This window comes from Natrix helvetica, assembly GCF_964273705.1.
Source record: "Natrix helvetica genome assembly, chromosome: 4".
NCBI classification, from domain to species: Eukaryota; Metazoa; Chordata; class Lepidosauria; order Squamata; family Natricidae; genus Natrix; species Natrix helvetica.
The window spans coordinates 7,308,058-7,334,797 of record NC_138550.1 but is presented as its reverse complement, the minus strand read 5'-3'; the positions used below and the strand labels follow the sequence as shown (position 1 = coordinate 7,334,797).

Below are 26,740 nucleotides of genomic sequence, written 5' to 3'. Positions count from 1 at the left end.
GTGAATGCAGGATACTGAAACTGTCATAAATACGAGCCGGTGTCGACTATTAGCAGATTGTTCTTGGTTGGCTGTTTCTGTTTGTGTTGCATTGTGAGTTTTTAAGGTTAGATAACTCCGATGCTGAGCTTGTCGATCAGAAAGTTGTGCGGTTCGAATCCCGAGCGCTGCGTAACGGAGTGAGCTCCTGTTCCTTGTCCCAGCTTCCGCCAGCCTAGCAGTTCGAAAGCACGTAAAATTACAAGTTGTTAGGGACGCGGTGGCTCAATGGCTAAGATGCTGAACCTGTCAATCAGAAAGGTCAGCAGTTCGGCAGTTCGAATCCCTAGCGCCGCATAATGGAGTGAGCTCCCGTTCCTTGTCCCAGCTTCTGCCAGCCTAGCAGTTCGAAAGCACATAAAATTACAAGTAGAAAAATAGGAACCACCTTTGGTGGGAAGGTAACAGCGTTCCGTGCGCCTTCAGCGTGTAGTCATGCCGGCCACATGACCACAGAGACGTCTTCGAACAGCGCTGGCTCTTCGGCTTTGAAACAGAGATGAGCACCACCCCCTAGAGTCGGGAACGACTCGCACATATGTGCGAGGGGAACCTTTACCTTTACTAACTTGTTTCTTACAGGGTCTGCTGTTAATGGCCTTTCTCATTTGGACCCATACCATAGTCTTGGTTTGCAAAAAAAAAAAAAAAAGGCACTTCTCCAAATTTTGCTTGTCTATTTGCACACATATTTGAAGATTGTTGCTTGTCTTGGTGTGTGTTTGTGTTTATCTTGCTAGTAAATATTTTATAGAGCCATCTGCTAAATAATGCATGTGGAATGTCCTTATTAAGGGGTGGTTGTTGTTTTTTTCTCCTTAATCTTGCTGTAGTAATTTCTGTTTTAACTGCTATGCTATCTTTCTCTTAATTTCTATAGTGTGGAACTACACACAGCTGAAATGTTCAATATTTGCACAATGGAGATGGTTCCACGCAAAATCAGAAATAGCTAGTTTGTTTCTCACTTTGCAAAATTATTTCAAGTTTCTAAAAGGTTATACGCCAGGAGAATTTTACCATTTACCCCAAAATTCAAATTTGTGACATTTAATCATAGTATAATATTGGCTTCTTGAAGTGACAGAAGAACCATTTTTATTCGTGATTATTATCTGAGGGGCAGACATAATTCCAATGTTATTATCAACAAAATAAACACATTCCTTTAAATTTATTCAGCGTTTTGATATATGCAGGATCTACTCTCTCTGAGACTGAGAGAATTTTTATCAGTCTCATTAACATTCCTCCTTTTTCCACCGCCGTTCAAAAAAAATCAATGGTTATATATATATATATATATATATTTAGCAGGTGTACCGAAAAGAATAGAACAACAGAATTGGAAGGGACCTTGGAGATCTTCTAGTCCAACCCACTGCCCAAGCAGGAGACCCAATACCATTTCAATACAATAATAATACAATACACCAAGCTGGCAGGAATAGCCAACACTCCAGAAGATAGGCTTAAGATACAGAAGGATCTTGACAAACTTGAACATTGGGCACTGTCTAATCAAATGAAATTCAATGGTGAAAAGAGTAAGGTTCTACATTTAGGCAACAAAAACGGAATGCACAGGTACAGTATAGGTGGTACCTAGTTCAATAGTAGTAACTGTGAGAGGGATCTTGGAGTCTTAGTGGACAACATTTAAATATGAGCCAGCCGTGTGCAGCAGCTGCCAAAAAACACAGTTCTAAGCTACATAAACAGAGGGATAGAATCAAGATCACATGAAGTGTTAATACTATACTTATAATGCCCTGATAAGGCCACACTTGAAATACTGCATTCAGTTTTGGTCGCCACGATGTAAAAAAGATGTGGAGACTCTAGAAAGAGTGCAGAGAAGAGCAACAAAGATGATTAGGTGACTGGAGACTGAAGCATGTGAAGAACAGTTGCAGGCACTGGGTATGTCTAGTTTAATGAAAAGAAGGACTAGGGGAGACATAATAGCAGTCTTCCAATATCTCAGGGGTTGCCACAAAGAAGAGGGAGTCAAACTATTCTCCAAGGCACCTGAGGGTAGAACAAGAAGCAATGGGCGGAAACTAATCAAGGAGAGAAGCAACTTTGAACTGAGGAGAAATATCCTGACAGTTAGAACAATTAATCAGTGGAACAACTTGCCTCCAGAAGTTGTGAATGCCCCAACACTGGAGGTATTTAAGAAGATGTTGGATAGCCATTTGTCTGTAATGGTATAGGGTTTCCTGCCAAGGCAGGGGGTTGGACTAGAAGACCTCCAAGTCCCTTCCAAATCTGCTATTGTATTGTATTGTATTATCTTTGTTGCTCTTCTCTGCACTCTTTCTAGATGCTCAACATTTTTTTTAATATCATGGCAACCAAACCTGGATGCAATATTCCAAGTGTGGTCTTACCAGAGGTGGCATTCAGCAGGTTCTGACCAGTTCTGGAGAACCAGTAGTGGAAATTTTGAGTAGTTCGGAGAACCGGTAAATACCACCTTTGACTGGACCCACCCCCATCTATTCTCTGCCTCCCGAGTCCCTGCTGATCGGGAGGGAATGGGGGTGGCAGAGGAAGTAACCTTCCTCTGCCACCCCCACCAAGCCATGCCACGTCCACCACAAGAATCATTAGTAAAAAAGCTTTGAATCCCACTGGGTCTTAACAAGCATTATAAGTGGTATTAACACTTCACCTGATCTTGCTCTTGATGTCTTCCTATAAAGCTTTAGGTTATTTCATGATATTTTCTCCCAATATTTAGGGAATATTTTTACCGACTAAATTCTCTAAGTCTAGGGTGTCAAACTCAAGGCCCACAGACCATGTTCGGCCCGCAGGGTGCTTAGATCTGGAAACAGCGAAGGACTGGCTCACAGTGGTTCTGCCAGCAAAACAAACTAAAAATTAAATAAAAGGAAAAATGTTTCCCCTTTTTGCACTTGAGCATCCAAGAAGGGACAGGAAAAGAGAAAAGGAAAGAAGAAAGACAAAGAAAAAGAAGGAAAGATGGGAAGAGAGCAAGGAAGAAAAATAAAGAAAGAGGGGAAGGAAGAAGAAAGGAGAAGGAAGAGGGAAGGAAAAAGAAGGAGGAAGGAAGGAAGGAAGGAAGGAAGGAAGGAAGGAAGGAAGGAAGGAAGGAAGGAAGGAAGGAAGGAGATTATAATGAGAGGGAGGGAAGTGCTGGCCCTGTCACCCTGCCACTCCCACCCACCCACACAGAGGTCAAACACAACCCTGATGTGGCCCTCAATGAAATCGAGTTTGACACCCTCTGCTCTAAGTTATGCAAACAGAGAATATTTGAGGCACAAACTGCATTCCTATTTCCCATGCTCCCCACGGAGTCATCCGCAGAATCCTTTGGAATCTTCTATTAGTCATCCAATGTTTATTAAATGTACCAGAGCAACTGCGCCTGAGCGGTCCCTTCCATCTTTTCCAAAAGTTAAATTTCTATCACACTCAACCAAATGAGCTTGGGCCACTTGTACAGATTCTTGAGTTAATAAGCTGTTGAAGTACATTCTACCCTTGGGAAAATTTTGGAAGTTTTTGCTCTCTCTCGGATGAGAAGAAAATGTACTAAAGGCGTCTTGATTTCCCTTTGACTCTGCAAAAAAAAAAAGGTTCATTGGATGAAATCACCTCACTGAATTATCTTCTTGCGGAAATATTGGGAAATGGTTTCGTCGGTGCTGGGAAATCAGGTCAAAAAATGTGGAAGGTGCAGTTCAGTGTTTCTAAACGGAAGATCGTGAACTTAGGGGGAATTTTTTTTTCTTTTCAGTATAGTATCGTGGGTATATGTCAATACAATACAATATAATAGCAGAGTTGGAAGGGACCTTGGAGGTCTTCTAGTCCAACCCCCTGCCTAGGCAGGAAACCCTATACCGTTTCAGACAAATGGCTATCCAACATCTTCTTAAAGACTTCCAGTGTTGGGGCATTCACAACTTCTGGAGGCAATTTCTGTTCCACTGGTTAATTGTTCTCACTGTCAGGAAATTTCTCCTCAGTTCTTAGTTGCTTCTCTCCTTGATTAGTTTCCGCCCATTGCTTCTTGTTCTACCCTCAGGTTCCTTGGAGAATAGTTTGACTCCCTCTTCTTTGTGGCAGCCCCTGAGATATTGGAAGACTGCCATCATGTCTCCCCTGGTCCTTCCTTTCATTATGATTATTTATTCATAATTATTTATTTCATAATTACTATAATGTCTATGGAGATTCTCCGTCATTCAGGTCATGGTTGTCCCAAAGGTGCTTTTTTCAAGAGGCCACTGGACTTTCTGGTTTTCCTTTGAAGACATTTCATTTCCCATCCAAGGAGCTTCTTCAGCTCTGCCTGGATGGTGGGGAATGGAAGGATTTATACTCCTTGCAGACAGCTGGTCATTTGCGTTCTTTTAGAGGGTCATTGAGGCCACCTAGGGGGTTTGTGCTCAGGGTCACCTGAGTGGTGCCAATGGTTGTGGAGCTATGTCAAACTTGAACATCTATGTTAAAATTGAGCAGCCCCCTCTCAACAGAGGAGGAGGGATACGACATCATCATCTTCAGTCTACAACACAATCCTTTCATTAGTTCCAAGAATGCTCCAATTTGCACCATTGATGTTTCTATAAGACACACAGGCTTCTCACTCTTCGTAAGTGCCCATATTACACACATTGCTAATGAGGGGGTCAAGCATTGAGGAAATCAGGACATTTTCTTGGAAAAATCACCTTTGGGACAACCACCACCTGGACGAGTGAGAATTTCGGTAGACATTTAGCTATGCGCTTTGTGATGAACAACCTTTGAATGGTGTGGGAGTAGGAATGGCTTTCCGGGGGCGGGGGGGTGGGGGGAATTGCAGATGGCAGGAACCAGGAGTGCTACTCAGGTGAATGGATTTCCAGAAAAATTGCAGGCTACGGGAACCATTCACGCTTCAGCTTGAGATGCAGAGAACACAAAATCATCCCCAACAACCTGCTCCTGTGTTCAACAGTGAAGGGACACGGGACAGAAAGCATCCTGCAGAAAGCACAGCTCTACAACACAGTCCTTTCAGCAATTCCAAGAGGCTCCCCAGCCATTTGCACCACTCAGGTGGCCCTGAGAACACAGGCAAACCTCCAAGTGGCCTCAATGACCCCCTAAAAAGAATGCAAATGGCCAGCTGTCTGCAAGGAGTATAAATCCTTCCGTTCTCCTCCATCCAGTCAGAACTGAAGAAGCTTCTCGAATGAAACGAAGTGAAACGTCTTCAAAGAAAAACCAGAAAGTCCATTTGCCTCTTGAAAAACGTATCTAAAGAGCCAAAGACTTCGTCCACTGAGGAGTCTCCACAGACGTCTTCTATCTTAAATTTCTCCCCTCAAAAAAAAATTAAAATAAAACCTGAGGAAAAATTAAAATAAAACCTGAGGAAAAATTAAAATAAAACCTGAGGAAAAATTAAAATAAAACCTGAGGAAATGTTACCATTTTATCTCTTCGCTGAGAGACTTTTCCAAGTAAAGAAGTTGAGTAGTGTTGATACGCGTTTGAGGGATCCCATTTTCCGTGATTTTTATGAAGGCCCCGCTGTCAAAATTTTACGGGAGATAAGCCTACACTATATATATATATATATTTTCTGAACTGATGAAAAAAGTAAAGATAAGCTGTCAGCTTTGATTGTAATTGTACAGCTATTCGACTTCTCGGTTTGTCTGCCGTGTTTTATTGCTTGAGTGAACAAAATGAATCCTTTCGTTAAAATAGAAGAATCCTCTCTTTACATAATGAGTAGCGTTCAGCCTTGCTGTATTTTACATAATGCTTTCAGAGATGTGTGTGTGAGTGTGTGTGTGTGTGTTAAGGACATAAAAAAAAACCCAACCACTCAGCTAATGTAGTACAAAATCATTCGATGGCTTTTACACAATTAGCTTTGATGAATTGTTACAGGAATCCAATTAAAAAATATGTCAAAGTCTTGTTCATCACATTTCATTCTGTGTTGACCATTGTTCTCAGTAATACTGAAAGCCAATTGTTCTTCTTCCTGGCCATCTGCTTGGTGGCACAATATCAATGTGAAATATATTCTGGCTCTGAATTCCTCTCGAGAAAACAGGGCCTGTTTCAGAAGAGAGAAATGAAGAAAACGGTCAAAGAGAACTCCTTATTCAACATAGAAGATAGATAGACAGACAGACAGACAGACAGACAGACAAACAATTGATGGATAGAGAGATGAACGGTTTAGACCAGGGGTGTCAAACTCGATTTCATTGAGGGTGCATCAGGGTTGTGTTTGACCTCAGAGGGGGGGACAGGGTGTGTGTGGCCAGGGTGGACTGGCCAGCTGGACATCACTCGTGTCGGGGGCGTCTGTGGTGGCCCGAGTGTTCTGCCAGCGAAAACGGGCTCCTAAGCTCTGTTTCAGCTGCAACTGCCTCCTGCAGCCCTCTGCCAGCGAGAATGGGCTCCTGAGCTCCGTTTTCAGCTGCAATTGCCTCTTGCAGCCCTCTGCCAGCGAGAATGGGCTCCGTTTTCAGCTGCAACTGCCTACTGCAGCCCTCTGTCAGTAAAAACGGGTTCCTAAGCTCCGTTTTCAGCTGCAACTGCCTCCTGCAGCCCTCTGCCAGCAAAAACGGGTTCCTAAGCTCCGTTTTCAGCTGCAACTGCCTCCTGCAGCCCTCTGCCAGCAAAAACGGGCTCCTAAGCTCCGTTTTCAGCTGCAACTGCCTCCTGCAGCCCTCTGCCAGCGAGAATGGGCTCCTGAGCTCCGTTTTCAGTCATTATGGCCTCCTGTCACCCTCTCTACGTGACTCCCCTGAGCTCAGTTTTTGCTGACAAAGGGTGGCAGGAGGCCAGCGTGGCTGAAAACAGAGCCTGGGAGGGCTGCGTGTGACCCTCCTGAGCTCCACTTTTGCTGGCAGAGACATCGCAGGCCACTCCTTTGCTGTTTCTAGGGTGGCCCCACGGGCCAGATCTAAGCCCCCCATGGGCCAGATTCGGCCCTTAGCCCTTGAGTTTGACACCCCTGGTTTAGATGCTCTTATACATGTAGTCTCCAATTTAGGACTATAATAGAGCTTTTTTGTTGCTGAGCAAAACAGTTGTTAAGGGGCTTTGCCGCATTTATGACCTTTCTTGTCCATTAAGTGAATCGCTGTAGGTGTTAAGTTAGTAACATGGTTGTTAAGTGAATCTGGATTGCATTTACTCTGTTTATGGCTACATAAAGACTCGAGGCTGATATCTCTTTTTGACTCCATCCTGTAACACCCCAAATCGAGAAGGTACTGATAGAGAAGGAGACGCGGTGGCTCAGCGGGTAAGATGCTGAGCTTGTCGATCAGAAAGGTCAGCAGTTCGGCAGTTCGAATTCCTAGTGCCACGTAACGGAGTGAGCTCCTGTTACTTGTCCCAGCTTTTGTCAACCTAGCAGTTCGAAAGCACTTTAAAAACGCAAGTAGAAAAATAGGGACCACCTTTGGTGGGAAGGGAACAGTGCTCCGTGCGCCTTTGGTGTTTAGTCATGGCGGCCACATGACCACGGAGACGTCTTCGGACAGCACCGGCTCTTTGGCTTTGTAACGGAGATGAGCACCGCCCCCTAGAATCGGGAACGACTAGCACATATGTACGAGGGGAACCTTTACCTTACTGATAGAGAAGAGAATATTTATAGAACTGTGGGATTGTTTCTTTTTACGCTTGGTTGTTTTCTTGCAGACATTTCATGACCCGACTATGTAACACCATCAGTGTTACAAGAGAATGGGACTCTCTTTTATCTATTTTGCAAGCAAATCCCACTCTCTTCTAGCACTGATGATGTTATTTATGTGGGTAATGAAATGTCTGCAAGAAAACAACCAAGCTCAGAGAGCACCAAGGACCTCACAGCCCAACTCCGGACTCCAAATATTCTCTTCTCTATCATTATCCATCTGTTCTCCAATGTCAGCTCTTGGAATTTGCTGATTCAGTTGCTAGTTGTGGTCCACCAGGATTAACGTAGGTCTAACTATAAATCTTCCTTCTCCATTTGATCACTTCATCTCTAATAATTGCATGGGCCAAGGCTTTATTCGGTTTCTCATCTGTAATTTATAAGCCTCCTGCTGTTTTGAAACAAGAGTGCATTTCATACCCAGTTCTGGTCCCACCAGATTTGATACCTACATCTCCGTCGAAGTTGTTCGAAGTCTGACCTTGGCCAAATCTTGTCAGTAACACCAAAGGCCCATTGGTAGCATCATAACACTGAGTCATTGTGCATAATTGCAAGGCCTTATATAATGTACATAAAAAACTCTCAAAATAAGCGGTCCAAGGCTTTGAAAAATGCTTACAAAGATGTAACGCCAACCGAGGAGGCAATATTTGCTTTCCTTGTAATCACGCATTAATTTATTTTTACTTTATTTTATTTCCGACTTGGAAGAAGAAGAAAAAAACCCAATCAGCTATACAATACAATACAATACACTACAATAGTAGAATTGGGACCTTGGAGGTCTTCTAGTCCAACCCCCTGCCTAGGCAGGAAACCCTATACCATTTCAGACAAATAGCTATCCAACATCTTCTTAAAGACTTCCAGTGTTGGGGCATTCACAACTTCTGGAGGCAAGCTGTTCCACTGATTAATTGTTCTCACTGTCAGGAAGTTTCTCCTAAGTTGCTTCTCTCCTTGATTAGTTTCCACCTATTGCTTCTTGTTCTACCCTCAGGTGCTTTGGAGAATAGTTTGACTCCCTCTTCTTTGGGGCAACCCCTGAGATATTGGAACACTGCTATCATGTCTCCCCTAGTCCTTCTTTCTCTTAAGCTAGACATACCCAGTTCCTGCAACCATTCTTCATATGTTTTAGTCTCCAGTCCCCTAATCATCTTTGTTGCTCTTCTCTGCGCTCTTTCTAGAGTCTCCACATCTTTTTTACATCGTGGCAACCAAAACTGAATGCAGTATTTCAAGTGTGGCCTTACCAAGGCATTATAAAGTGGTATTAGCACTTCACGTGATCTTCATTCTATCCCTCTGTTGATGCAGCCTAGGACTGTGTTGGCTTTTTTGGCAGCTGCTGCACACGGCTGGCTCATATTTAAATGGTTGTCCACTAGGACTCCAAGATCCCTTTCACAGTTACTACTACTGAGCAAGGTACCAGCTACCTTCTGTTCATCTGAAGATACAGAAAAGTCACCTTGGCTGTGTCTTGAACAGAGTTTGATGACAAGAAGTTGGTTTAAGGACCCTCTTCTCTTGTAGTTGTTAGTTGTTAAATCATGTCCAACCCATCACGACCCCATGGACAACGTTCCCCGAGGCCTTCCTATCCTCTACCATCAACTGGAGTCCATTTAAGCTCAGGCCGACTGCTTCAGTGACTCCATTCAGCCACCTCATTCTCTGTCGTCCCTTTCTTCATTTGCCCTCAATTGTTCCCAGCATTAGGCTCTTCTCTAGGGAGTCCTTCCTTCTCATTAGGTGGACAAAGTATTGGAGTTTCCTCTTCAGGATCTGGCCTTCTAAAGAGCAGTCAAGGTTGATCACCTCTAGGACTGACCGGTTGGATCGCCTTGTAGTCCAAGGGACTTGTAGGAGTCTTCTCTAGCACCAGAGTTCAAAGGCTTCAATTCTTTGGCGCTCAGCCTTTTTTGTGGTCCAACTTTCATAGCCATATTGTCAGGGTTCCAAATAGCATCCAAAAGTAAATCAGAATCCAAGGCAAAGTATTGCTCAAAGTTCCAATTTATTAAGAGACCCATGTTGGCACATCTGGGAAAAAATCAGCTTCCCGCTTTTCCCCACCTAGTTGAAACCTCAAGATCTTGCCCCCACGCCCACAAGTCCATCACATGGTCCAGTCTTCCACTGCCTTGCTGGCAGTTCCACCCATCCAATTCCGGTCAGGTGCAGCGGTGCAGAGACAAAGGATGACCTTGGCTTTCTAGAAAGAATGTTGTTATGGCTACATAGTATGCAACTCCTTACAATCCCCCCTCCTATTTTCCCACAATAGAAAATACATAGCAGAGTAATAGAAAGTGTGGCAGGCCAGAGATCCAAAAGAAAAGATGGCTGAAGGACGGACACATACATTGCAACTGGAAAAACCATAGCCTTGTTTATACGCACACTTGTGTTGGCAGGGTGATGTCTCTGTCTTAGAAGTGGCCAAGTTCTTTATTCTGATTGCACGTTTTCTGTCACTGGAAATTGAGATACCATTTAACCGCTCTTCACTTGAAGATAAGATGGGCTCCCGGCCATTCATCTGTGTCCCATTGACGGCCTTGATTGCTGTTGAATTCTGCCTGGCGTTGCCAATTCTCTTCTGCTTTCATTTCTCACCACTGCTGTTTGGCAGGATGCAATAGTGACTTCGACTAATTGCCAAGCGTTTGGCCCAGATGACTTGGAATCAATTTCATGCTTTAATCTGGATAAACACTTGTCTTAATTAATTCCACTGAATAGACTTCTGCCAAATGTTTTGATTTAGCGATCAAAGATTGGAAAGAGGGTTTAATGGTGAAGCAGAACCACCAAACACAGGGTCCTGGTGGAGCTCAGCTAAATTTGGTTGAAGATTGGTTGCTAATATTGTGTAAAAGGTAAAGGTAAAAGTTCCCCTCGCACAGATGTGCTAGTCGTTCCTGACTCTAGGGGGCAGTATTCATCTCTGTTTAAAAGCTGAAGAGCCAGCGCTGTCCGAAGACGTCTCCGTGGTCACGTGCCCGGTATGACTAAACGCTGAAGGCGCACGGAACACTGTTCCCTTTCCACTAAAGGTTTTTCTACTTGCATTTTTTTTACATGTTTTCGAACTGCTAGGTTAGCAGAAGCTGGGACAAGTAACGGGAGCTCACTCCATTATGCGTCCACTAGAATTGGGTATGTCTAGTTTAATGAAACTGGACTAGGACAGATATGATAGCAGTCTTCCAATATCTCAGGAGCTGCCACAAAGAAGAGGGAGTCAAACTATTCTCCAAAGCACATGAAGGCAGGACAAGAAGCAATGGGTGGAAACTAATCAAGAAGAGAAGCAATTTAGAACTAAGGAGAAATTTCCTGACAGTTAGAACAAGTAATCAGTGGCACAACTTGCCTCCAGAAGTTGTGAATGCTCCAACCCTGGACGTTTTTAAGAAGAGACTGGACAACCACTTGTCTGAAATGGTATAGGGTTTCCTGCCTGAGCAGGGGGTTGGACTAGAAGATCTCCAAGGTCCCTTCCAACTCTATTATTCTATATGCTCATTAGTTTTATGACCTAAAATAAGGACTACCTCTTGCTCCTATTTGATATCTTTTTTTCTGTAACACACGGATGCTTCTTATGTTAGGAATGTACATAAGTCCTTGCTAATTTCAGGCTGTTCTCAGAAACTTCAGAAAGATTAAAATGTGATTGCTGGCATGTTTCCCTTTGCAGGAAAAAAAATGCTACCTTGACTACTCAGGCAGATACAGTTAAAGTTCCACTCTTGAAACTAATTTCTTTTCAGCATTGCATCAATTATTAGTTGTATATCAAAAGGTAAAAAACAGATTAAAAGAGTTGGAAGGGACCTTGTAGGTCATCTAGTCCAACCCTCCGCCCAAGCAAGAGACAGTACACCGTTTGTGACAGATGGCTGTCCAGTCTCTTCTTGAAAGCCTCCAGGGATGAAGCTCCCACAACTTCTGAAGGCAACTTCTCTTCCATGGGTTGATTGCTCTCACGGTCAGAAAATTTCTCCTTATTTCCAGGTTGAATCTCTCCTTGTTAGGTTGCCATCCATTATTCCTTGTCTGGCCTTCGGATGCTTTGGAAAATAGTTTGACCCATCTTCTCTCTGTGGCAGCCCCTCATATTTTGGAAGACTGCTCTCATGTCTCCCCTGGTCCTTCTCTTTCCTAGATTAGCCATGCCCAGTTCCTGCAACCGTTCATCGTATGTTTTAGCCTCCACTCCCCTAATCGTTTTTGTGGCTCTTCTCTGCACTCTTTACAGAGTCTCAACATCTTTTTTATAGTGTGGTGACCAAAACTAGATGCAGTACTTTAGGTGAGGTCTTACTTACGATAACTTTGCAGTACATGAATGCTAAAACACCATGTGAGAAAGGAACAATGTGTCCTATTTTGGTTCATTTTCCATATTTTGGCCACTCGGCGTCCATTTCCCCCCCTTATTTCATCATAATGTTTAGAGAATAATTAGAGAACCAATATGAAACATTTGTTTTTGTGCACGGCCATTCTAATATGGTATATGTGTATATTGTTCATCTATAATAGCACCGCAAATGGTGAGAATGGCTGCAAGGGATGAGTCCAAAGGATGATTAGATAGAGTTCTATCTATTGGTGCAGAAAGTGAATTTAATTAATTTGCTTAACAACGCAGATGAAACAGATTTCTCTCCCCCACCCCCTCTCTCCAGCACCGCCATCTTGTTTTTTAGTTCTACGCATGCGCAGAACAATTTTTTTAAAGATAATTTTTATTAAGCTTTTTTCCCTCTTTTGTTCCTTCCTTCCTTCCTTCCTTCCTCCCTCCCTTTCTTCCTTCCCTCCCTCCCTCCCTCCTCCCCTCCCCTCCCCTTCCCTTTCCCCTCTCTATCCCTCCCTCTTCCCTCCCTCCCTCTTCCTTCCTTTCTTCCTACCTTCCTTCCTTCCTTCCTAGTAAATGCTTACAGGTAATTTGTGATTTACACCCATTCATTTAGTGACTATTCAAAGTTACAACGGCACTGAAAAAAAGTGACAAGACCATTTTTTACACTTGCAACCATTTCAGCATAAAGAATCACATTCTACATCCATTTTTCCCATTCCTAAGATATCGGTATATCCCATTTTGTTTATCGTCATACATACTTCCCATTCATTTTACATTTACAATTTCCTTTTTACATTTGTGGTTCCTATAACCTAATATTTCTCTCTCTCTCTCTCTCTCTCTCTCTCTCTCTCTCTCTCTCTCTCTCTCTCTCTCTCTCTCTCTCTCTCTCTCTCTCTCTCTCTCTCTCTCTCTCTCTCTCTCTCTCTCTGTCACTCTCTCTCTGTCACTCTCTCTCTCTGTCTCTCTCTGTCACTCTCTCTCTCTGTCTCTCTCTCTGTCACTCTCTCTGTGTCTCTCTCTGTCACTCTCTCTCTCTGTCTCTCTCTGTCTCTTTGTCTCTGTCTGTCTCTCTCTCTCTCTGTCTCTCTCTGTCTCTCTGTCTCTCTCTCTCTCTCTCTTTCCTTACAATGTTCTCTGCCACTAGGTTGTGAGATTTACGTTTTATTAACCAAAGGAATTCTTTGCTTTTAAATCATGGTTGGGCCTGGTTTATTTTTTCATCAGAATTGGGGGGCCTGTGGTCATTCTAGTGTAGAATTTCAGAAACTAACATGTGTAACCAGAAGTGACACAAAAATGAAAAAAAAAATCTTGGAAGAACAACATGATCCATCCCCTGACCTTTGGTACTTATATCCTGAAGTTGAAGGCAAATCCATCAATCATGTGGCTTGTGACATCGTTACCGAATTACAGAGTTGGAAGGGACCTTGGAGGTCTTCTAGTCCATCCCCGTGCCAAAGCAGGAAACCTTATACGATTCCAGATGAATTGCTGTCCAATCTCTTCTTTAAAACCTCCAGTGATGGACCATCCACAGCTTTGGGAGGCAACCCATTCCACTGATTAATTGTTTTCACTGACTGGAAATTTCTTCTTAATTCTTAGTTGAATCTTTCTTTGGTAATAAGCTTCTCCATTATTCCTTCTCCTGCCTTGATGTGCTTTGGGGAATAGGTTGAGGCCCTGTTCTCTGTGATAACACCTCAAATATTGGAATATTGCTATAATAGCAATAACAATTAGCCTTACTAAGCCCCATAGTGCGTTACAGAACTGTGTGTACAGTTTACAATGTCAGCATTTTGCCCCCAATAGAATAGAATAGAGTAGAGTAGAACAGAATAGAATAACAGAGTTGGAAGGGACCTGGGAGGCCTTCTAGTCCAACCCCCTGCCTAGGCAGGAAATCCTATACTGTTTCAGACAAATGGCTATCCAACATCTTCTTAAAGACTTCCAGTGTTGGGGCATTCACAACTTCTGGAGGCAACTTCTGTTCCACTGATTAATTGTTCTAACTGTCAGGAAATTTCTCCTCAGTTCTAGGTTGCTTCTCTCCTTGATTAGTTTCCACCCATTGTTTCTTGCCCTAACAATCCAGGTCCTCGTTTTACCGACCTCAGAAGGATGGAAGCCAACCTTGAATTGATCAGGATCAAACTCCTGGCAGTAGGCAGAGTGTGCCTGCAATGCTGCACTTCAAGCCCATGATTTTTCCCACTTAACGACCACGGCAATTGTGGTCCGTAAGTGAGGACTGCTTCTAATGTCCTGTATGCAGTAACAAATCTACATTTATAAATTCGTTTTCTTACTGTATCAATATCTTGATCCATTTTGCAAACAAAATATGGTTTTGTCTATTTTTAGAAGAAAAGGCTAAGATGCGTGTGAGGGCATGTAAGGGCCGAGGCAGGGGTGTCCACACAGTTGGTTAAGATGGCTGTTCAAATATACAAAACAGGTGACACACATTTAAGTGCATTACCAGCAGAACTTTACCAAACACTGCAAGAAGTATTAAGCAAGGTAATGTTGGAACTATTCAATGACTTATTAAGGGAGGCAAAAATGCCAGAAACATGATAGAGGCATATATAACATGTTCTGACCCCCCCCCCCACGCCTGTAAATAAACCAGAACACAGGCTTGGCTGTTTGCCACTGTTTAATTACTGAGATAACGAATCCTTTGGCTGAGGGCCCAGACAACTCACGTTCAATAGAGTAGCTCTGCAGCAACTCAGATAATTCAAATGAAGCAACGCAGATAGTCCAAATGAACAGACACGGCTAGAATACACAGATAGATTTTCTTAACTACTAATTTGAATGGTTGTTTCCTGCAAATGTCCCCTCCCAACGCCTCACCTATAATCTCTCTTGGGAGGGGCCAATCCACAACCACCTGTGCTTAATCATCTTCTGTGAGTCTGCCTACGGAGTTGCTGCTTCCGTTTCTCAGCCCTTCTCAATCTAGCATCAGGGACAAACTGCCTTTGATCCTCCCCACTGCTCCATGCCTCAGGCAACTAGACAAGGATGTCCACTATCGCCATTATTATTTATACGGACACTAGAGATTTGGAATAGAGAAATATGACAAAATAGAGAGGCAAAAGGTATGAGGGTCAAGAAAGAAGAGTATAAATGACAAGCGTTTGCGGATGGTTTGGTGTTTATTATGGAGGATCCAATAGAAACAGGACCAAAATTAGTTAAAATAATAGAAGAATATGGAGAAGTAGCGGGCTTGAAGATTAATAAAGAGGCTGGCATCTTTCTGACCCCTTTCTGCAGACAGGTCTGCATAGATAATGAAAATTATTAAGTGTGAATGCAGGTATATTTGTACAAGGGTGTGAAAAAGAAGAGAGGGCGTGTCTGTAGAGATTATCAGTCATTTAGGTCATAGTTGTCCCAAAGGTGCTTTTTCTGGAGGCGACTGGACTTCCTTGATTTTTTCTTTTGAAGATGTTTTGCTTCTCATCCAAGAAGCTTCTTCATCTCTGACAGGATAGTGGGGAATGGAAGGATTTATACTCCTTGCAGACAGCTGGTCATTTGTGTTAGGAATGTAAGCTAACAGTTGGGTTAGCAATATATAAACCAGGATGGTAGTACTATAGCTTTAAGTACTGCTGTAATGTGATTGGCTGCTGTTACCTCAAGCAGCCATAAGAGGGAGCCAGAATGACTGTTAGCTCTCTGTTTGTTAGATGCTGATTGGTTTATTGTGAGGTACTGTGTTTTTGCTACTGTTAGCTGCTTTGTGTGCTAAACTGATTATTTGATATTGGACTGTATTCGAAGGATCATTCCTTAACTGAGAACATTGATAACTGACTGACTGAACCGTGTATGAATTGGACTGTAAATTGAACTCTGAATACATCTATATTTCCACATTGTAAACTAATATATTTTACACTATTCGGTGTCCCTGTACGCTGGTTTGTGCGTGTTCTTCCATACCGCTCTCATTACGCTTCTCTGCACACTCGCTCTCCTAACAGGGAGCTTACTTACTTAACAATTTGCATCCTTTTAGAGGGTTGTTGAGGCCACTTGGAGGCTTACCTGTGTCCTCAGGGTCACCTGAGTAGTGCAAATGGTTCTTGTAGTCTGCAATTTTTTCCTCTGGAAATCCATTCTTACTCCCACCCCATTCAAAAGGTGCTCATCCCAAATTGTATAGCTAAACATCTGTAGAGATTCTCAGTCATCCAGGTCATGGTTGTCCGAAAGGTGCTTCTTTCAGGAGGCAACTGGACTTTCTGAGTTTTCTTTTTTCTTTTTTTTTTGAAGACGTTTCACTTCTCATCCAAGAAGTTTTTTCAGTTCTGACTATTCCCCACTATCCAGTCCGAGCTGAAGAAGCTTCTTGGATGAGAAGTGAAATGTCTTCAAAAGAAAAAAAACAGGACAAAAGAAGGTGTGTGGGGTTTTTTTTTTTGTTGTTGTTGTTGTAGTAGTAGTAAGCTTTTTCTTCCCTCCCTCAAACAACTCCAGAGCAACTGATCTCCCAGTTTTTTAAAAGAAATTGGGAACGATGCGCTTGCTTGTCCCAATTGATCTGCTTGCAATCTGTCATGGCAGCTGTCATTTGTCTTAGCAGCGGGGTACTAAGCAACCCGATTAAACCCAAGGGAGAACAAGATTCGCCAGAAGGAAACGCATGTTTAGTCAGGTTATCTAAACGGTGTGTAAGACGCTTGGAGAAATGTAAAGGCGGTGTTTACGGGACCAAACTTAAAACGCGGAGCGTTTTGGATAGAAAAGAAGGACGGAGAAAAGAGGTCAGGGAATTAAAAATGCTAAAGGAGCAAAATTGAGAAGCGTATCATAGATGAAGCTGCAAGAATTCTTTGTTGATTTGGGCACTTTCCAAGCCAAGATTCGGGCAGCCCATTTGAGAAGTATATTTATTTATTTACATCCCCATGTTATTATTATTTTTATCAATAACTCCAGATGGAGAAGACACATAATACTCCTTCCTCCTCCTATTTCCCCCACAACAACAACCCTGTGAGGTGGTGCGTTGGTCTGAGAGAGAGAGTGACTGGCCCAAAGTCACCCAGCTGACTTTTATGCCTCAGGTGGGACTAGAACTCACCTTCTCCTGGTGATTATCCCAAAGTCACCCAGCCAGCTTTCATACCTAAGCCGGGACTAGACCTCACCATCTCTTGGTGATTGTCCCAAAGTCACCCAGCTGGCTTTCATGCCTAAACTGGGACTATAACTCACCATCTCCTGGTGATTAGCCCAAACTCAGCCAACTGGATTTCAAAACTACGGCGGGACTAGAACTCACCATCTCTTGTTCATTGTCCCAAAGTCATCTAACCAGCTTTCATGCCTAATGCAGGAGTAGAACTCCCCATCTCCTGGTGATTGGCCCAAAGTCACCCAGCTGTTTTTCATGGCTAAGGCGGGGCTAGAACTCCCCATCTCCTGGTGATTGGCCCAAAGTTATCCAGCTGGCTTTCATGGCTAAACTGGGACTATAACTCACCATCTCCTGGTGATTAGCCCAAACTCAGCCAACTGGATTTCAAAACTACGGCGGGACTAGAACTCACCATCTCTTGTTCATTGTCCCAAAGTCATCTAACCAGCTTTCATGCCTAATGCAGGACTAGAACTCCCCATCTCCTGGTGATTGGCCCAAAGTCACCCAGCTGTTTTTCATGGCTAAGGCGGGGCTAGAACTCCCCATCTCCTGGTGATTGGCCCAAAGTCACCCAGCTGGCTTTCATGCCTAAACTGGGACTATAACTCACCATCTCCTGGTGATTAGCCCAAACTCAGCCAACTGGATTTCAAAACTAAGGCGGGGCTAGAACTCCCCATCTCCTGGTGATTGGCCCAAAGTTATCCAGCTGGCTTTCATGCCTAAGGCAGACTCATAAAAACTCATTTATTTCAGAATATCTTCAGAGACTGATGTTGGCAGAGATTGATGTTGAACGTGTAAAATGGTGGCGTCTAATGTACTGTATTCATTAATATTTTGCATGATATACTGTACCGTTGCTTTGGTGTCCACTTCTTAAGCTGAAATAATATATAAAACTTCTCCAAAAATAAACCCTGTGCCTTAGTGGAATTAGATTTTGGCCCTCAGCCTATTAGGGAATTTGATTTCAACTTCTTAAGTTGAAACTCAAAATTACCTCTTCCACCCAAAAACTAAAAAAAAAAAAAAAAAATCAAAAGGGAAAATAAGCTGTAAAAAAAAATCAGATATTAGTCTGTTGTGCATCATTCTCAGGTTGTATATCCCACCGCCAAAATGTACATTAGAATTTTCCTCTGTATAAAGAGTGTGCATGATTGATATAGGAAGGTTTCTTCTCCTTAGTGACACTCAAATCATGTTAGGCGTGATGGAGGCATTAAGCAGCTTTTGATGTAGATAGTTTACCAGTTCTGTAAACGTCTTGCTATTCTCTCTCTCTCTTTCTCAGGCCAGTCCTGCTCCTATTATTGTCAATACAGATACGTTGGACACCATCCCTTACGTAAGTCAAAAAAAAAATTTCTTGTGTTTTTCTGTGGGGTTAAGTATCAGGGGTGGGCTGTTGGTGGTTTGGGAGAACCTCTAGCTAAGATTCTGAGCAGTTCGGTGTACCCCCAAATCCCACTCCTGGCTGACCCCGCCCACCCCTCCCCGGAGCTCTCCACGATCCTCCAGCTGCTCAGCTCCATGCACATGTGTGGAAGCCCAAAAAACTTCAAATACCGATAAGGAGCATGGGCGGGAACATGGGCCCTCCGGAGAACCGTACCGGAACGGTACCCAGTGCTCCAGGAAGGCACCGGTATGCCCATACCAGGGCGTACCAGTCGTAACCCACCATTGGCGGTGCCATAGGTGCCACCATATTTTTTCTTCTGCACGTGTGCATAAGCAACTTTTTACTACTGCACATGTGCACATAGCGCACATCAAGCGTGTGTGTGTGCAAAGCATGTCTCTGAGCAAACCGGCAGTAACAGAAGCTGGGACCCACCCCTGCACCCGATCCTGATAGACCCTGCCCTGATTCGTCTTGCTTCTTCCCATTTTCCTCCAAAGATGACGAAGCTGCCCCCTCTATCTTATACAATAGCAGAGTTGGAAGGGACCTTGGAGGTCTTCTAGTCCAACCCCCTGCCTAGGCAGGAAACCCTACACCGTTCCAGACAAATGGCTATCCAACATCTTCTTAAAGACTTCCAGTGTTGGGGCATTCACAACTTCTGGAGGCAACTTCTCTTCCACTGATTAATTGTTCTAACTGTCAGGAAATTTCTCCTCAGTTCTAAGTTGCTTCTCTCCTTGATTAGTTTCCACCCATTGCTTCTTGTTCTACCCTCAGGTGCCTTGGAGAATAGTTTGACTTCCTCTTCTTTGTGGCAACCCCTGAGATATTGGAAGACTGCTATCATGTCTCCCCTAGTCCTTCTTTTCATTAAACTAGACATACCCAGTACCTTGCACCGTTCTTCATATGTTTCAGTCTCCAGTCCCCTAATCCTCTTTGTTGCTCTTCTGTGCACTCTTTTTAGAGTCTCCACATCTTTTTTACATCATGGCAACCAAAACTGAATGCAGTATTCCAAGTGTGGCCTTACCAAGGCCTTATAAAGTGGTATTAACACTTCACATGATCTTAATTCTATCCCTCTGCTTATGTAGCCTAGAAGTGTGTTGGCTTTTTTGGCACACACCGAAAAGTCCAGGCAATAATCCTTCAACGAGTTAACTGCAGTAAAAGATGTTATCAGTTTCTTGGGATAATTGCAAGGCCGTGAGCTCCCAGTTGAGAGGCTGCAAATTAAGTTCTGGCAAGCAGTTTTTATGGCACGAAACACAATGAGCAAAACCTCCAGAAATACGAACTGTTGTCTCCTACGACCACCACTCCCCTTTCCTTCTAATTATTCCCCAGCCAGGAAGGGGCCATTCAGCATCCATGTGTTCTTTGCTTCCCGAATCGACTTTTTGTCCTCCGTTGTTCACCTCTCCTAGCTGCTCTGCGCATACGTGCATCTGGAACAGGCCCAGCTGTTCTTCCTCCTCACTCATCTCAGCCTCCAAAGGCAGCTGCCTCTCCGGTGTCTGGGAAATGTCGGACGGCCCTGGCTGTATCTCAGTGTCCGATGCTCAGCGTCTATCAGAGCCTTCCCCAGACCCCAGAACTGGCCTAAGTTCTTTTCCAACCTCCTCATTGTTCCAGTCTGCCACCAGCTCCACCACAGCAGGTCACAACAATCCCCATAGCCACATGACCAAAACTCAGCAACTGACTCATATTTATGACAGTGTCCTGGGGTCACTTTTGGTGACCTTCTGACCCGCAAAGTCAATGGGGAAGCCAGTTTCACTTAACAACCGTGTTAACTTACTTCACCAGCTGCAGTGATTCACTTGGTCCTTTCTTCCTTTTAGAACCAACCAAATAAAGAGATTTTTCACCGAGATTCTTGGCTTCCCCCTTTCTCTCTATCCCTCAGTTCAATGCATTGGCCTATTTATCAGTGTTCATTTAATTCACGGTTCAAGAAGCAGATGGACTCATGTCTAAAAGGTTGGCTAGAGCTACGAGGGAGAAACACTATGAAGATCAGCTAAATTATAACTTTTCCTCCATGTGTAATGAAGCAGCGAGGCAGCTGCTAATGTCCTTCAGCAAACCATCATCAATTAACAATGCTTAGGAGAGATTCCACACTCCACAGTATTTTACTGGTGGCTTTCAGCTTATTGATTGAGCCCCTCCTCCCCTCAAAATAACATCTGGGTGAGGGTTCACGTTGTGCATTTGTATCCTTCTTTTTGTGCAGTGTTTTAATAGAACGTACAAGGAGCAGGTGCAGGCTCCCAAAAAGATGACTTAGAACTGGTCCTCACACTTGCGACCATTGCAGCATCTCTGTGATCGCATGTTCAGAATTCAGGCGCTTGGCAATTGGCATGTATTTACAATGGTTCAAATATCCCGGGGTCATGGGCGCCGTGGTTAGAATGCAGTACTGCAGGCTACTTCTGCTGACTGCTGGCTGCCAGCAATTCGGCAGTTCGATCCTCACCAGGCTCAAGGTTGACTCAGCCTTCCATCCTTCCAAGGTGGCTAAAGTGAGGACCCAGATTGTTGGGGGCAAGAGGCTGACTCTGTAAACCGCTTAGAGAGGGCTGTAAAAGCACTGTGAAGCGGTATATAAGTCTAAGTGCTATTGCTATTTGCACCCTTCCCAAATAGCTTCTCACACGTAATGTCACTAAGGGAGCCCGATCCTTCACTTAATTGCAGCAATTTGATGAACAAAGAAGTTGTAAAATTGGGGTGCCTTGTTTAACGATCATCTCGCTTAGCCATGGACTTCTGATCCCAAATTCAAATTTCAAATTCAAATTTTTAATTTGTTAGCCGCTCCCTCTCCGCAAGGGACTCGGGGCGGCGTACAATAAAAATATACATACATACATGTAGACATACAGATACACACATATACATACATATACATACATGGAGGAGGTTACAGTTACAGTCCTTTTCAGGTTCCAATTCATGCATCCTCCACAAATTGAACTTCGAGGCATTCCCTTTCTCAAAATGCAAACTTACAGTCGTAAGTTAAAGATCCCCTGTTCGTTGTTGAAAAAAGATATTAAAGAGATATCCACTAGATTTTCCTAATGTCCTTTCATCCCAAATTTAATAGGATCTGTTCCACTTCCACTGAGCTAAGGCACAGTAATTTTCCACCAGTATAGAAACTCCATTGTCCAGACTTTCCCTTATATAAAGTTGAGTCAGCCTTCCAGCCTTCCAAGGTGGGTAAAATGAGGACTGACTCTGTAAACCGCTTAGAGAGGGCTGTAAAGCACTCTGAAGCGGTATGTAAGTCTAAGTGCTATTGCCATTGCTATATGCAGGTAATTTTTGGTGAGTTGAACTAATGCCTGCATTGCCCCTTTTCTCCTGCCAATCAATACTTCATGGAAGATCACGAAACCTAAAACTAAAATGTAATTTTTACGGAAGGCAGTTACCTATCCCAGACAGGGGTGGGTTACGACCGGCACTAGTGACGGTTTGCTCATGTGTTTTGTGTGCGCACTGCGCAGTGCAATTAGCATTGTTCTGTGCATAGAATAACATATGCTCAAAACTGGAAATTAGACAGCATGCCTTCTGAAAACATGATAATTAACAAAATAATGGATTCGGCGGAAATGTTTAAATGAACTTTTAAACTGTAAGATAAAGAAGATAAAAAATACTGTACAGTATGGGATAAATGGTATCGTTGGTTAGAGAACGGGAATAATGAATGAAAGGAGAGAGAGAGGGAGAGAGGGAGAGGGAGGGAGGGAGAGAGAGAGAGAGAGAGAGAGAGAGAGAGAGAGAGAGAGAGAGAGAGAGAGGAGTGTAATATATAAGGTTATAAGAACCACAGATGTAAAAAGGAAATTGTAAATGTAAAATGAATGGAAAGTATGTATGACGATAATCAAAATGGGATATACCGATGTCTTAGGAATGGGAAAAATGGATGTAGAATGTGATTCTTTATGCTGGAATGGTTGTAAGTGTGAAAAATGGTCATAAGTCACTTTTTTTAGTGCCGTAACTTTGAATGGTCACTAAATGAATGGGTTTAAATCACGAATTACCTGTAAGCATTTACCAGGAAGGGAGGGAGGGAGGGAGGGAGGGAGGGAGGGAGGGAGGGAGGAAGGAAGGAAGGAAGGAAGGAAGGAGGAGGGAAGGAAGGAAGGAACGAAAGCTGGAGGGAGGGAAAGAAGGAAAAAAGGAGGGAGGGAGGAAAAAAGCTTCATAATATTATCTTTAAAAAAATTGTTCTGTGCATGCACAGAACTAAAAAACAAGATGGCGGCACTGACGGCGCCAACCAGAGAACCAATTCGGGGGCGTGGCTGGTAGTGGTTGCTGGAACCGTCAAACCACTACCGGTTGGGCCAAACCAGTCTGAACCAGTAGGAATCCACCACTGATCCCAGAGTTGAAACCGGCTCCCTGTTGATTTCTCTTTTGCTTTTGGCCGTAGTCTTTAAGAGAGGCCTACAGAGAGTTCAGGATCAAAATTCCCATTAATTCTAACATTTCTGCGATATTTCCAACATCACAGGACTTATTTTCCTGGAGAGTGAGTGCCTTTCTTCCTCTCCCTGGGGCACACCCTTTCATGATTGCTTGAAGCATGTCCGCTGGAGGCAATTGAATGACTTGGAGCATAATTTTCGACGTGAGCGACAGGCAAAGAAGGAAAATGAATATGGAAAAAGACAAGAGAAGAAGGGGGGAAAAAAACCCAGGTCTTCTGAGGAAACAGATGATCCCAAACAGAGAAATAAGCAGCCTGGCTCATTCCAGATATTGCTTATCTGCCACCCTCAGCATCCCTGCCACTCTAGGATGGCTGAGAATTATAATTCCAGCCATATCTGGGGTATCGGAGAGGGAAGGAATAAGGATCGGGACCACAGACTGATCGGAGGATGAATTAAGAGATGGAGTGGTGGGCGAGGGGGGCTATGCATTTGCTTGCTGGGGCTCAGATGCTGCTTCAATCCAACAGGGCCTCTGGGCAATTTACAATCCTTTCTTAGAATTAGGGTTTAAGATAGAAGATGGCATGTTTACATGAGAAGAGAGTACAGTCATTTTATAGCAGTATAGTAAAAGCCATTTTGAGGCACAACAGGCTGTATCTTAACAGAATACACACACCGAAGGGTGTTAGGGGTTTCTTACCCCCACAGTATTTGTTTCCAGAGAGTAAGTCATCTGTGTACCAAGTTTGGTTGAAATTGCTCCAGGCGTTCCAGAGTTATACACAGAGTTTTTATATAGAGAGATATCTTACATAATTGAGGGATTCACTAACCAAGTTCCATGAGCTTAATGAGAAGCACCTGGCCTGTAGCTCAGTTTATAATCAACCCTCCACCAAGCAAGGCACGTCCATATTCCCAATGCACTAAGAGAAGCAAAATCTCTCCCTGGTCGTACAAATTAACTTTGTCTCATGCATGCTTGGTTCGGAATAATTTTCTCCAAAAGATTGGCTTGATTAGAAGGTAAAAAGCAGTCTTAGACAAAAACTGCAAGGTAATTCTCCCGTTTTCTACAGACTGCTCATAATGGAAAAATAAGATTGAAATGGGCTTGTTTGTTTGACTGTGCTTAGAGAGTCTAGCAGTCTCTAAGACTCTGTTTATGCCTCAGTGGTTAAGCTTTTAAATGCTGTACTTTGCCGACAAAAGGGCAAACTTGACTTTGTGCAAAAGCAATCGGACAGCCGTTTGTCTGAAATGGAATCGAGTTTCCGTCTTGAGTAGGGGGTTGGGCTGGAAGACCACCAAAGTCCCTTTCCAACTCTGTCATTCTGTTATTTATATCACACTAGTATAAGCAGAACCCGGTGTTGTGCGGGTATTTAATTATAGGGGGAAAATGTCCGGACCGAACGTAATTTCTAATGTTGGATTTCCCCTCTTACAAGAGGGAGCCCCCTTGTGGAGTACTGTGAAACGGTTACCATGGCAACTCCACTGCACTGTACAGTAGAAGCCATTTTATGGCAGAACAGTAGAAGCCATTTTAAGGCACAACAGACTGTACCTTAACAGAACACACACACCAAGGGGTGTTAGGGGTGTCTTACCCCCACAGTATTTGTTCCCAGAGAGTAAGTCATCTGTGTTTCAAGTTTGGTTAAAATTGCGTGCACACACACACATACACACACACACACACTTTTCTTTATATAGAGATAGTGAACAATAGACTAAGAAATCTTCCCTTTTTTTCTGGCTCACAAGGCCAGATCTGATCAATATTGCTGAAAACTAACAGCATTTTGAGTTGGACAACAGGCAACATATGTTGGTATGAACACTGAAAGAGTCAGATCATGTGTAATATGGTGAGACCAACCATTTTCAAAATTCTCGATCCCACCAAAATATTAAGTGGAGATTTTGAACCTGAAAAACATTTAACAGGTTTAAGCAGATAATAGTCTGTAATTTCAGAAGAGGTATATATTGGAAGTATCACAAGGAAAGTGTTAATACCACTTTACCATGCCTTGGTAAGGCCACACTTGGAATCCTGCATTCAGTTTTGGTTGCCACGATGTAGAAAAGATGTGGAGACTCTAGAAAGAGTGCAGAGAAGAGCAACAAAGAGGATTAGGGGACTGGAGGCTAAAACCTATGAAGAACAGTTGCAGGAACTGGGTATGTCTAGTTTAATGAAAAGAAGGACTAGGGGAGACATGATAGCAGTCTTCCAATATCTCAGGGGTTTCCACAAAGAAGAGGGAGTCAAACTATTCTGCAAGGCACCTGAGGGTAGAACAAGAAGCAATGGGTGGAAACTAATCAAGGAGAGAAGCAACTTAGAACTGAGGAGAAATTTCCTGACAGTTAGAATAATTAATCAGTGGAACAATTTGCCTCCAGAAGTTGTGAATGCTCCAACACTGGAAGTCTTCATGAAGATATTGGATAGCCATTTGTCTGGAACTGTATAGGGTTTCCTGCCTAAGCAGGGGGTTAGACTAGAAGACCTCTAAGGTCCCTTCCAACTCTGCTATTGTATTGTATTGAAATAACAGATCTACTTGAGATTTTTTTAGGAAGGAAGGAAAGAAGGAGGGAGGGAGGGAAGGAAGGAAACGCCAATCATGAAGCGAATGCACTGTTCACGGTCGTTAAGTGAATCCATTGTCCGTAATGGATCTTTTTGCTGGAAACTGGAAATAAACATCAGTTTCTGAGAAAAAAAAGTGTCATAAATTGTGGTCATGTGACTCAGGGATGCTGCAAAGAGCCAAAAATATGGCCATTGCCAAGTGTCTCAAATGCGATCATGTGACTGGGTGGGGGAAGCCGTTAGAATTTCAAATCTAGGTTGTAAGTAGCTCTGGGGAGGCCCGTCGTTAATCGAGGACTACGAGTACTTATAATACAATTTCTGGAAAGTGTCTGTATGAATTGTGAGGGAAGGGAAGGAAGAAGTCACAGACTTAAGAAATGGAATTAGGGCAGTGACTCTGAGAAAGAAGAGGTTAATAAACTGAACAACTGAAAAATAAAATCACCCGCAACAGAAATGTTATATCCAGCGCTCCAAAGTTAAACATGCTGTATAGGACACTGAGTGTCCTATATGGAAGGCTTAATTATATGTGAGAATTCCCTGAAGTCAGAAAATGGGAAGCCAGAATGGAATACAAAGTGAATCAGGCATTTATGATGGTGTCCAGTAAATCCTCTGAACGGTACAGAAGCGATTATGGCATTATTGGATTCTGGTAAACCAATTAGATGGTTCGTACTTCTTATTATGGGAAAGATAATTGACTTTGAAGAGGCCACATTTGTCATCAAAATTATTATATGTCATTCGCCAGGAGGAGGAAGAGGAGGAGGAGAAGAAGAAGAGGAAGGAGGAAGAGAAAAAGAAGTTGGCTGCTGCTCGGGGGTTGGCGACCCCTTCCCTAGCTAGTATCATCTCTCTCTAGGGTTTCCTGCCTAGGCAGAGGGTTGGACTAGAAGACCTCCAAGGTCCCTT

General features: G+C 43.3%; 1 protein-coding gene across 3 annotated transcripts in view; it reads left to right on the top strand.

The window, feature by feature from the left end:
• Positions 1-26,740, top strand: part of LOC309390542 (disks large homolog 2) — a 303,450-nt gene that overhangs the window by 14,026 nt on the left and 262,684 nt on the right. For all 3 annotated transcript variants that reach the window (XM_081949959.1, XM_081949958.1, XM_081949963.1), the window contains exon 2: positions 18,614-18,667. In XM_081949959.1, coding sequence (XP_081806085.1) covers positions 18,614-18,667 — 54 coding nt within the window. The remainder of the gene's footprint in view (positions 1-18,613; positions 18,668-26,740) is intronic.